The sequence below is a fragment of the Lontra canadensis genome, unplaced genomic scaffold, assembly GCF_010015895.1.
Source record: "Lontra canadensis isolate GAN:19392208 unplaced genomic scaffold, GSC_riverotter_1.0 scaffold49, whole genome shotgun sequence".
Taxonomy (NCBI): domain Eukaryota; kingdom Metazoa; phylum Chordata; class Mammalia; order Carnivora; family Mustelidae; genus Lontra; species Lontra canadensis.
The window spans coordinates 1,752,310-1,765,559 of NW_022631043.1; the positions used below are offsets into that span (position 1 = coordinate 1,752,310).

At 40.9% G+C, this 13,250-nt stretch overlaps 1 protein-coding gene across 3 annotated transcripts in view; it reads left to right on the forward strand.

Moving 5' to 3' along the window:
- The window catches only part of TRAPPC9 (trafficking protein particle complex 9), a 509,775-nt gene that overhangs the window by 24,430 nt on the left and 472,095 nt on the right, over positions 1-13,250 (forward strand). For 2 of the 3 annotated variants that reach the window (XM_032873479.1, XM_032873478.1), the window contains exon 5: positions 2,629-2,655. The exons of the other annotated variant lie outside the window; for it this stretch is intronic. In XM_032873479.1, coding sequence (XP_032729370.1) covers positions 2,629-2,655 — 27 coding nt within the window. The remainder of the gene's footprint in view (positions 1-2,628; positions 2,656-13,250) is intronic. 3 annotated transcript variants of the gene reach the window in all.

The window sequence follows — 13,250 nt, forward strand, 5'->3', positions numbered from 1 at the left end:
GTTCCTGTGCTCAGACTTGTGCAGCAGCACCGGAGATGGGCCCAGTATGTGGTCACTCTGAACCCCGAACACAGAACAGAGAACTTTGTGTTAATTAGTGTCTCTTGGGGTTTCAGGGGGCCCAATCATTGCACTCCTGTTTTCCCCACCAGCCAGCTGGGAGACAAGATGGAAGAGGAGGCAAGTGGAGACAATGGGCACCTTTAATACTGATAAAGCCCCATTCTCCACGAGCTTTAGGGATGCAGGAGAATGGGCAGGTTGTACCAATGTAATCCATCCACCCTCACAGTTGTGCCCATCTTACAGATGTGGAAATCAAGGTACAGACAGGGTAAGTAACCTGACCATGCTTACAGAGCTAGCAAGTGTCAGTGCAGGGGTCTTGGCTCCCAGAGGCTGGCTTCAGGGCGTCAGCCTGTCTGTAGATCAGCAGGGGCAGCTATCCATGAGTCAGGGCCTCGGCCAGTCTAGAAAGAGTGGCAGAGGGAGAGTTCCATGAGTGTTGACCGTGAGAGACCGTGACTGTCACCGTGATCAGCCTTGATCACTCATCTAGGCCGCAGGTCTATCCCTGTAACAGAAAGGGAGTCCCAGTTAATCTAGGAAAACCCCTTCCTGTTCGGCTTCTGTCCATGCTCACCACATCACCTCCTGCCTGTGATTGGGCCATTGAGGAGAAAAGTGCTGATTGTTGAACTGTGATATTTTGGTCTGATTGATGATTATGTCTTCTATTGCATTCATTAGTAAGTCCAGCCTCCACTTTTCGTATGTGAGTCTTTTAGGAATCTGGTTAATGTGGAATCAGTCTGTTGGAGCCTGATGATGCTGATCATCCCATCCCTGAGCACCTCGAGGTACTTCTGCCCATGGAGACCTGGCTGGAAGTCACCCTGTCTCTCACCGTGTGATTTCTTCAGACAGCACTGTTCCCCCGCCACCACCCGCATAAGACAAGGGCCCTCTGACGAGGCCAGATAATAGTGAAGTCCACGGGCTTCTCCTCCCAATCAGAAAACTCTCAGTGCCTAAAAGGGAGCTAATGAAAGGCTTCCAGGAAGTCCACTTAGAGGTTAAAGTCCATTTGGGAAATGCTGTCCATTTTTGTTCACAGCTGAGCTTTTCCTCTGCTGTTTGAGAAAACTGCGCCATGTGGCTTACCGACTGCTGTTAGACTCTATGCCGGGGACTTAAAAGGCAGGAGAGGGTGGTTTCATGCGGTCCATCCGCACCAGTGAGAAGCGAGCGTCGGCCGCCTGTGTGAGCCACGGGACAAAGATTTTTACATGTTGAACAAGAGAATTTTGAAAGCTCTGCCTTCGGGGTGCCCTTAGTATGGGGCCGAGTTCATCACTGGATGAGCTGAGAGGTCAAATAATCCATGATGGGGAGAATGAGCAGAGCAGGGAGGAGTCCCAGCCACGCCCCCTACTTCACGGGTATGGTGCCGTGTAAGGTATCTGACCGGTTTCACACGGAACAAAGAGTTTCTCGCGTTACCTGGAAACCACGCATGCCCCAACGGTCCATGCAGCTGAGTGTCCCCGCAGGGCAGGTCTGTCCGCGCGGTCCCGTGGCGTGGAGGGGGGGGCAGAGTGATGTGGGGCTGGCTCCTCTGACCGCTCTCCCCTCCGCAGCCCTGCGGCCTTAGTCATCACTGTCTCCCTTGCAGGGCTGCTCGGACAGTCACACGCGCTGGCTGTCAAGCATGCTGCTCGGCGTGTGGTTGGTGTACAGCAGAAAGCACCTGTTTGTTTGTTATAATCGTGCCTTCTAGATGACAGTGAGTTCTTATCTGCATTTAAATATAGACATCGCAGTATGCAAAGTAGCTCTTAGATAGGACTGTGGGACCCATTCTCCATGTAAAGGATTGAGTAACTGCACTATTTCAGTAAGAATTTGTATCGCTGGGACATACCTTCTTGAATCTTGCTAACATGTTTAAAAATGATCGTAGCTAATGATAAACACAACTCTTGGAACCAGTACTTCTCAGGGTACGTTTTGCCATCATGGGAAATTGCATTCTGCAGAGAAGGCTAGTTAGATCGCATGGACACTTGGGTGGTTGGGCAGACGATCGAGCTTCTTGATAATAACGGAGGGAACTCTTTTGTGTTGTACCTTCTAAGAGCTGGGGAATCCTTAGCCTGTGAAGCATCCAGGAATTCAGTGAGTGCGTGTGTGAGTGAGTGTGAGTGTGAGATTTCAGGGGGATGGCGCCAAGTTCCTTGTGATAATTTGCCCTCCATTCCAAGCTGTGGGCATGTATTTGCACAAACAAATTATTACTCCTTTGTCATTTGGCTTATCTGTGGGAATGAGAAATTCTCCTACTTGATTAAGGAGGTTGGGGGAGTGTGCGTTCGGGGGGGGGTGGGAGGGCAGGAGGCAAGAGGCCCTCCACAGTGCAGCGTGGGAGTAAGGGCCCCTGTTTTTTCTTTCCTCCAAAGTAAAACGGCACTAACTGGTGGTACACTTGTCCTCAGAATTGCTCTCCTGATAGGATAGAAGTGCCTCAGATTTTACAAGGCGATGTGAATCATGAAATGTGATTAGTAGTTGTCTTTGAAAGTAGTTTTGTTTTCCAAATAAAAGACCATAATCTGTTCTTTCTTCCAGGGGCACAGGAAGTTCTCATTGACCCAGGTACATGATCTATGTGCTTAGTTTCTTTTGGTTCTTTTTTTAAGTGCTTGTTTCATGGTGGCGTGAATGAATGGTTAAAATTTCTGGATTGTGATCTTTGGAACGCTCTGATTTAAGTAACTTTAAATCAGAACTGTCAAAAACCTGAGTATTGTTTGGTCCTTGTCTGATGGGCCACCCGGTTGATTTATGCTGTCTGTCGAACAGGGGAATTCTTTCTCCAGCATGGGTAAGTGAATGATTTGCAATGATTTAAAATTCTTTGAATGCATTGAGCATGCTTATCCAGTTAATTTCGAATTTATTCATAGTAATGACTCTGCTCGATTTTGTGGTTTGTGCCCTTTCAATGTGAATTTCAATTCTCGATTGCATCTTTGTATATGTATTCTTAACAGAGAAAGAAATTTTGTGTTTTTTACGGAGGTGGGTTTTCTTTTCTTAATTCTGTAATTAATGTAGCAAAATCTCTTTTACTACAGTGCCTAATTATTTCATAATGAGCTCTATTATTTTCTGGGTTAATTAAAATCAATGACAAAGGTAAATAAAAAGAAATGAAAAACTTCTTTCTTTTGAAGAACAGAAATCAGATAGTCATGTTAATAAATGTTTTGTGACCAGTGCGTTTATGTTCATCTCATTGTGTATCTCCATTCTGAAATGAAATAGCTTCAGGTTTGCAGATTCTTGTTTTAACATCTGTGTTGAATCCTCCCTCTAGACTGATGTTTTCTTTCTCTCTTTTTTAATTTAGAAAATTTCCCCCTCCTTAGTTTATTGGGATAAAATTGACATACAGTGGTACTAGTTTCCTATTAGGGGTTATGGAAGGTATAGAGGAAGGAAAACAGATGGCTTTGTTTTGTTTTCAGGAGGCCTAGTTGGTGATGAGAAAATAATTTGGGGTTGGGCTGAAGAATTGAATGACACCCCCTCCCCGCCAGCTGAAAGAGATGAACAATTAGATCAATGTTGGCTGCATTGGTATTTGGCCAATAGAGGTTGCTGAGTCCGATCTGGCGAGTTATGCCTGATGGAAAGTACTGAATTTTACTGTGTTGACCACTACTTGCAGGAGAATTAGATGTTTACACCAAGTAAAAGTGGCTTTTAGCTATCAGAAAACCAGTCGTGTATTGAGATTTAAAAAACAAACAAACATCTTTTTTATATCTGAAACTTTTCAAAATAAGGTTGAATGGAGATGAAACTGATTTTAGAGTACTGGGGGCAGAAGGGGGAGGCATCTGCAGGCTTTGTTATATGGGAATGTGTGGGGATCCTGCTGTAGAGGTTGGAGCTGGCAGGAAGGAACTGGGAAACCAGCATTGGGTGTCTGAGGGCCTCTCCTGCAGCCTTCCCAAATTAGAGAAACATGGACTTGATCTTTGTTCCCAAGGAGAGCAAGTGCAATATTGAAGTTCTTCTCTCCCCCTACCTTCCAGTTCATGACGCTTGTGCCTTCTGGCCTCTGCTCATGGGGGCTTTTGTGCCAGCGCTGGCCACAGCCTCTTCCTCACTTACTAAGGTCTGATCTTTCAGGCATCAGACTTGAGGGAGTTCAGAGCAGGTCTCCCCAAACTGTGCCGCTTTGGCATGTGGAATCTTTTGAGCTGAAGGTAATTGAAACTCCAGGGGATCAAGAGAAACATTTGTCTCTCCCTTAACTACCCAGAAGAATCTCAATTTGGTGTCTTTACCAGAATAAGAGTTATTACTGGAGATAAATTTTATATGAATGACCCATCTGTCTGGCAGGGTGTATCTCTAATTACCAAATTGTACTTTCCCTCTTATTGTCCTGTGAATTGTGCTCCTCCCTTTCAAAACCCCAAGCTTATCCCATTCCTTAGCTCAGGATGGCATAGATGCCCTCATTTTACCTGTCTTTGTGCCCTCATGTATGTGAGGTTCCCAAATAAATTAAATTTGATTTCTGTTAATTTGTCTCATGTCAGTTTAATTCTTAGACCAATCAGAGGAACCTTTGAAGGGTAGAGGGAAAGTTTTCTTCTGCAGCAGTTTCTTTTCTGCTGTTCAAACCCTGGCAAATGAGTTGGTAGGGAATCACTTCACAACTGCTAGGAGCAATGTGTACGATTCTCCTTAGTCTCTAAATCTGAACGCTGAACGAACGTTCTCTTCAGGGTTATAAAATTGTTCTGTCCCTTAGAAAACCCATCCATATGAAGTTTTGACAGAATTACATCATTCCATTTTGTTTTTAGAAACTTAAATGGATATACTATTCAAAACGACCTGTTTCAGAATTTTTTTTTCCCTGCCTGCTTTTCCTACAACTTTTTCAAAGACCAGAAGGGAAAGAGTTTGACAGTCTTTGGGTGCTTGCTCCAAAGTTTGTTTTAAGAACCAAGCTTCTCCGCTCATCATTTCTGGCAGCTAGGCTTCCGAGACTTGATCTGCATTTGAAACAGAATGCTTCATGGTGTCAGATTGTTTTATTTCTTGTCACTTCTGAATATGCCCTGTCCATTCAGCAACTGTTTTAAGGGAAATGGTTTTTCTGGCCAATTTCAGTTAATTCAAATCTGCTTTCCCATTTTCACATTGAGGGGATTTTCTTCTGCCTGTAATAAAAATAAACAATTTGTGCTTACTGTGTGAAGGCACTGTTCTAAGTGCTTTTTTTCCTTAAACAGCTTTAATACAGTCTACACCTTTAAAGTACACAATTGTATGCTTTTTGCTACATTCCCAGAGTTGTACATACATGACCTTAGGGCATTTATCACCCCAGCAGGAAGTCCCATGCCCCTTAGCGGTCGCTCCCCACTCAGTCCCAGGCAGTCACTCATCTGTCTCTGTGGGTTTGCCTGTTCTAGACTTTTCATGGAAATGGAGTCATACAACAGTGTGGTCTTTTGTGACTGTTCTCACTTAACATAATGTCTTCAAGGTTTGTCCGTGTTGTAGCATGAATCCGTACTTCCTTTCTTTTTACTGCAGCTAACATTGTTCCATATGAATAGACCACTTTTTTTTTATCCGTTCATCAGTTGATGGGCACCTGGTTTGTTTCCACTTTATGGCTGTCATCGGTAATGGTACTGTGAACATTCAACAAACAAGTTTTTGTGTGGACATGTTTTCAGTTCTCTTATTTTTAAGCCTAGTAAATAGAATTGCTGGGTCATATGGTGACTCAGTGTTTGACTTTTTGAGGAGCTGCCAGATTGTTTTCCAAAGTGACTGTGCCATTTGATGTCCTCATTGGTGGTGTATGAGAATTCCGGTTTCTCTGTGCTCGCCAACACCCATTATTACCCTGTGGAGCACAGTCGCTTCAGGGAGTGTGACTGGTGGTATCTCACTGTAGCTGGGTTCCACCTTCCCTTCGAGCTAGTGACACCGAGCATCTTTTCATAGTGCTTATTGGCCATTTGCATATTTTCTTGGGAAAAAATGTCCATTCAGATCCTTTACAGGACATTTTTTACTTGAGTTATTTGTCTTTTTGTTACTGAGTTGTAACAGATCTTTTTTGTATTCTGGATACAGGTCTTTATCTGATACATGATTTTTAAAAATTTCCTCCCGGTCTGTGTGTTGTCTTTTCACTTTCTTGATGGTGACCTTTGAAGCAGAGATGTTTTAAATTTTGTTGAAGTCCAGTTTATCTGTGTTTTCTTTCTTGCTTGTGATTTTAGTGTCATACCTAAGATACAAGGTGTTGTATATAAACTTTCCATATGAGGCGATTTAATCCTTACAGAAATTTTAGGAAATAGGTGTTGTTGTTATGCCTCATTTGTAGATGAGGAAATTGAGATGCAGAAACGTTCACAGACCTGCTCAAGGTCACAGCTAGTAAATGGTGATGTGGGAATTCAGATGCATGAGTTTGTCTCCAGCATCTGTCCTCATAACCACCATATTCTGTTCCTTTCTGTAGGAATCATTTATTAAAAACTCTTTGGTTATTTGATTTCTTACTATTTTTTTTCCTCAGTGGGGCCTCATCTCTTTCTTTACTGTGCAGAATTCAGTGCAGGTTTATTTAGGTCTAATGTAGGGGGAAGCATTGCTGTCAACGAATTTCTGCATTACTCACCTTCCGGTGATGATTGTTGCTGACTGACCCGAGAAAGTCAAGCTTCAGCCTCTTCTGTTCATCACAGTAAAACTAGAGTCATGACTACAGAACATTCAAAGAAAGCATTTGGTTGATTTCATTTTGCTAACCAATGAAATAAAAAACTCCAGTTTTGAGATAGATTCTAAGTCTTCCAGAATAGGGTCATTGTCTTCCTTATACCCATTTTGTTTGCTCGTAGTATCCAGATAGGGCCCCTTTGTCCAGCAGATGAGTTAGAACAGGGTGATCGTGAATCATCATCTGTAGTAACGGAATTTTGAAAACAGTATCTGTTGTTTGTTTCACGAGGGAAAAGATAATTTGGAAATACTTCTCAGCTCTATTTTAAAAGCTTGGAACTTTGAGAAGAGTTCCAGAAGCCATACATAGCTATTTTCACTAATTTTAGATCCATCCTAGATATCTTATGGTTACCTAGCAGAGTGAATTCATTAAGTAGACTTGACAAGAGAAGTGTAATATTGATTATTTATCTTAATTAAAATATTCTGCTTCGGTGAAAGTAATTAGCACCGAGAGTAAACAAAAATAAGCTTGCATTTGCATGCGACGTGGGATAGACTTCCTCTCTATTTCTATCTGTGTTTTGGGAACATTTTTTAGCTTTTCAGCAGTGTTCTAACTTTAGAATTCTATTTAAAAAATCATCACTTTGTCTAGTGCAGTTTGTGCTGAGTTTAACCTGTCTTAGGCTCAGAATTTCACTGTTTCCTAGGTAAAGATTTTCCTCTCATTATACTGAGTTAGTGTCAGAGTTAAAGGAATTGTGATTTGGGCCTTTCCTCTCCATATATTTGCAGTTGGCTATGAAATATGATTTTCTTTCATTTCTTCAGTTTTCATTATTCAGTTAGAATTTTTGAAAATTAATTTGTTTTAATATGTTGTAAATCTCCCTAAAAACTTCATGTCCTTGTACTTTTAAGTTTTCAGTTTATGAGAACTTAAATGTACTCTTGTTTTTGGTGGTAATTTTTCCCTGGGTGTTTGTTCACTTCTGTATAATTAATGCATTTTTTTGATGAGTGGGTGTGTATGTTTTTAAAAATACCTTATATTTCTTTATTATAGAAGTCATGTTCATTGTGGAGAATTTAGAAAATTAAGACAAGCAGATAAATTTAACAATTAGTGATAATTTCCCCATAAGCTGTAATACATTTTGAAATTGGGAAGTGTAAATCCTCCAACTTCGTTCTTATTTTTCAAGTTAGTCTTGACTATTATGGAGCCCTTGAATTTCCCTATGAATTTTAGGATTCAGCTAGTCAGTTCTGCAATGACTCTAGCTGGGATATTGACAGGGTTTACATAGAATCTATGGGTCTGCCTGGGGAGCATTGCCATTTTAAGAATGTTAAATCTTGTGACCCATGAACATGGGATCTCTCCGTTTATTTAGGTTTTCTTTAATGTTTGTCAACAATGTTTTGAGTTTCCAGAGTATCATTTTATGCTTTTGTGGGGGAGGTTAAATTTATTCCTAAATTTATTATTCTTTTTAATGCTGTTGTGATTGAAAAGGTTTTCTAAATTTCATTTTCAGATTGTTCATTGCAAGTGTATAGAAATACGACTAATTTTTGCATACGACTTACATTTTGCAGGCTTGCTGAACTTTTTTATTAGATGTAATACTTTGTTAGTGGATTTTTTTTTAGGATTTTCTGTTTTTTTTTTTAATTTTTTTATTTTATGGCGTAACAGTATTCATTATTTTTGCACCACGCCCAGTGCTTTATGCAATCCGTGCCCTCTCCAATACCCACCACCTGGATCCCCCAACCTCCCACCCTTTTTTTAGGATTTTCTATATACAAGATCATGTCACCTGAAAATATAGTTTTACATTTTCCTTTCAGTCTGGATGCCTTTTATTTAGTTTTCTAGTCTAATTGTTATGGCTGTAACTTCTAGTGCCTTGTTGAATACAAGCGGTGAGAGAGGACTTTTTTTTTTTTTTTTAAAGATTTTGTTTATTTATTTGAGAGAGAGAGAGAGAGAGCGCGCGCACACATAGGCAGAGGGCCAGGCAGAGAGACAGAGGGAAGCAGGATCCCTGCCGAGCAGAGAGCCCAATGCGGGGCTCGATCCTAGGACCCCGAGATCATGACCTGAGCTGAAGGCAGAGGCGCAACCCACTGAGCCACCCAGGCGCCCCAGAAGAGAGGACGTTTTTAAAAAATTTAATTTTTTTGTGTATGTGCTCCAAAATTCATTGTTTATGCACCACACCCAGTCCTCCATGCAATCCGTGTCCTCCTTAATACCCACCACCAGGCTCACCCATGCCCCACCCCCTCCCCTCCCAAACCCTCAGTTTGTTTCTCCAAGTCCACAGTCTCTCATGGTTTGTCTCCCCCTCCAATTTCCCCCAACTCCCTTCTCCTCTCCATCTCCCCATGTCCTCTGTGTTATTCCTTATGCTCCACAAACAAGTGAAACCTTATGATAATTGACTCTCTCTGCTTGACTTATTTCACTCAGCATAATCTCCTCCAGTCCTGTCCATGTTGATACAAAAGTTGGGTATTCATCCTTTCTGATGGAGACATAATACTCCATAGTGTATATGGATCACATCTTCTTTATCCATTTTTCTGTTGAAGGGCATCTTGGCTCTTTCCACAGTTTGGCAACTGTGGCCATTGCTGCTATGAACATTGGGGCACAGATGGCCCTTCTTTTCACTACATTTGTATCTTTGGAGTAAATACCCAGTAGTGCAATTGCAGGGTCATAATGTAGCTCTGTTTTTAATTTCTTAAGGAATCTACACACTGTTTTCCAAAGTGGCTTCACCAGCTTGCATTCCCAGCAACAGCGTAATAGGGTTCCCCTTTCCCCACATTGAGAGAGGACATCTTTACCTTATTTCTGATCTTAGGGGGAAAGCATTTAGTCGTTTATCATTAAGTATGATATTAGCTGTAGATTTTTCATAGATGCTCTTTATTAAGTTTATTCCCTTTTATTCCTAGTTGAGTATTTTTATCATGAGAGGATGTTATTTTGTCAAATGCTTTTTTTGCATCTTTTGAGGTGATCATGTAGTTTGTGTCCTTTATTCTACAGATACAGTGTTATTGATTTTTTTTTTTTTTTAAGATTTTATTTATTTGACAGAGAGAGACACAGCGAGAGAGGGAACACAAGCAGGGGCAGTGGGAGAGAGAGAAGCAGGCTTCCTGCCTGAAGTGGGGCTCAATCCCAGCATGGATCATGACCTGAGCTGAAAGCAGACGCCTAATGACTGAGCCACCCAGGTGCCCCTAATTAATTGATTCTTGTGTATTAAACCAATTTTCAGATGAATGCCACTTGGTCATGTTGTATAATCCTCTTACGTATTGCTGGACGTAGCGTGCCAGTATTTTTTTGAAGATTTTCACATCTGTATTTATAAAAGGTATTGGCCTATAGTTTTGTTTTGATATCTTCCTGGTTTTGGTATTAGGGTAATATTGGCCTTCTAAGATGATTTGGCCAGTGTTCCTTCCTCTTATATCTTTCTGAAGAATTAGTGAGGAATTGGAGTTACTTCTTTAAACATTTGATAGAATTCACCAGTGAAGCCATCTGTATCTGGGCTTTTTTGTTTTTTTCCACCAAGAAACTTTGCCTGTGGATTTAATTTCTTTGTTATGGTCTATTCAGTTTTCCTGTTTGTTCTTTAGTTTGTTTTGGTATTTTGTGTCTTTCTAGGAATTTTCAGGTTATGTAATTTATTGGCCTGCAGTGGTTCATAGCATTCCCTTATAATTAATTTAAAAAATTTTTAAAGATTTTATTAATTTATTTGACAGACAGAGACCACAAGTAGGCAGAGAGGCAGGCAGAGAGAGAGGGGGAAGCAGGTTTCCTGCTGAGCAGAGAGCCCAATGAGGGACTCGATCCCAGGACCCTGAGATCATGACCTGGGCTGAAGGCAGAGGCTTTAACCCACTGAGCCACCCAGGCACCCCTAATTTAATTTTTAATGTTGGTAGTAATGTCCATTCTTTCAGCCCTGATTTTATTTTTTAAAGTTTGTTTATTTATTTACTTGTTTATTTATTTATTTACGTAATCTCTACATCCATCATGGGGCTTGAACTCATAGCCCCGAGATCAAGAGTCATACGCTTTTCTGACTGAGCCAGCCAGATACCCGCTTTCAGCCCTGATTTTAGTAATGTGACTCTTCTGTCTTTTTTTTTTTTTTTTGGACATTTTGTCAATTTTATTTTTCTTTTTTAAGGAACCAGCTTTTAGTTTTGTAGTTTTTTTCTGTTTTTAAAATTATCTATTTTATTTATTTATTTATTTATTTTATTTTATTTTATTTATTTATTTTTTTTAAGATTTTATTTATTTATTTGACAGACAGAGATCACAAGCAGGCAGAGAGGCAGGCAGAGAGAGAGAGGAAGGGAAGCAGGCTCCCTGCTGAGCAGAGAGCCCGATGCGGGGCTTGATCCCAGGACTCTGAGACCACGACCCGAGCCGAAGGCAGAGGCTCAACCCACTGAGCCACCCAGGCGCCCCTATTTTATTTATTTTTGATAATAAAGATAATAATCTTTATTTATTTTCTTCCTTTGCTTTGATTTTAGTTTGCTGTTATTTTCCTAGTTTCTTAGGTTGTTGACTTGAGATCTTTTTTTTTTAAAGTAGGCATTTTAGCTATGAATTTCCTTCCAAACACTGCTTTTGCTGCATCTCATTTTTGGTATACTGTGCTTTTGTTTTCATTCAGCTCAAATTATTTTCTTATCTTCCTTGTGATTTCCTCTCTGACACATTGACTGTTTAGATGTGTGCTATTTAATTTGCAAATATTTATAAATTCCCCACATTTCCATCTGTTGGTTCTATCATAAATCTGTGGCAGTTAGAGATCATACTTTGTGTGATTTTCTTTCATTTAAATTTACTAAGATATGTTTTGTGATCTGGTGTGTTGTCTCTCCTGGAGAACATTCCATGTATTCTTGAGAAGCACGTGTACTCCAGTCTCATTGGGGGAGTCCTCTAGATGTCTTCTAGCTCTGCTTGTTGAAGTTTCCTCTTCCTATTTTAGCTCTGCTGTAGGATTTTTACCATGCTTTCTCCAACTTCCTTTAGCTTGCTTAACAACCACAACTCCTTCAATATTTCCTCCTGAGTCAATTTCTCTCTCATTCTTTTGAAAACATATCTCCCGTCTTATTCCAGGGTTTTATTTTTTCAGGGAAAAGAAATCAGACCCCGTGCAAGACTTGGTTCATTGTGCAGGGTGTGGTCGTTGTCATGGTGTCACTTTTTTTTTTTTTTTTTTTTTAGGATTTATTTATTTATTTGACAGAGATCACAAGTAGACAGAGAGGCAGGCAGAGAGAGAGAGTGGGGGGAAGCAGGCTCCCCGCCGAGCAGAGAGCCTGATGCGGGGCTTGATCCCAGGACCCTGAGACCATGACCCGAGCCAAAGGCAGAGGCTTAACCCACTGAGCCACCCAGGCGCCCCTGGTGTCACTTTTATCATAGAGCCCGTGTGGTGACTTTTTCAGTGCACTGTGTACCGCTGTGATACCCCAATCTCAGGGCCCAACCCCGTGTCTGGCTTGTTAGAGGATCACAGTGAGTGTTATGAGTGGAAGAATGACCATTCTGCTTGTGGCTTATGATCTTGGTCTGTAATTTGTCTTTTCCAATTTCATTTCTATTCCCAAATGTGTATGTTTCTGTGCTTTTATATTTGTAAAAGCACCTACTTTTCTTTTAAAAATTAAGATGGTTTTAGGATTTATGTATGCATGTATGTATGTATGTATGTATTTCCAAGTAATCTCTGTGTCCAGTGTGGGGCTTGAACTCACAGCCCTGAGATCCAGGGTTTCATGCTCTACTCACTGAGTCAGCCAGGTGCCCCCACATTCTGTTTTCAATAGACTTGTTCTGTGATTGGGTTTACCAGGATTCTAATTTTTTTTAACTTTTGACTTTGAAATAACTCAAAATGTCCAAAAAAATTTCAAGTTTCAAGAACGGCATGAAGAACTCTGGTATACTCTTCCTCCAGATTTCCCTTGATTATCATTTGCTTTATTATTTGAAGTCTGCATGTTTACCTTCAGCCTTTAGGGCCATTCGAAAGTAAGTTGCAGACCCGATGCCCCTGCCCGGACTCCCGTAGTGTGTATTTCCCAAGGACAAGATCACTGACGTACAAAGCATGGTACGGTGGTGAAAATGAGGCCATTTAAGACTGATAGGACACCTTTGTCTACCCAGTTCTACTAACTGCCACAGTTTAGCGACTCTATTTTTAGAGCCAGGATCCAGCTTAGGATCATACATTGTCCCCATCATTTGATAATATTTGATCTGGTACAGTTCCTCCGATTTTCTGTCTTTTTGATACTGGTGTTTTTGAAGAATACCAACCGTTTCTTTTATAGAAAGAAAGTTCCTCAGTTTGGGTTTGCCTGAGGTTGCTTCCTGATGATGACATGAT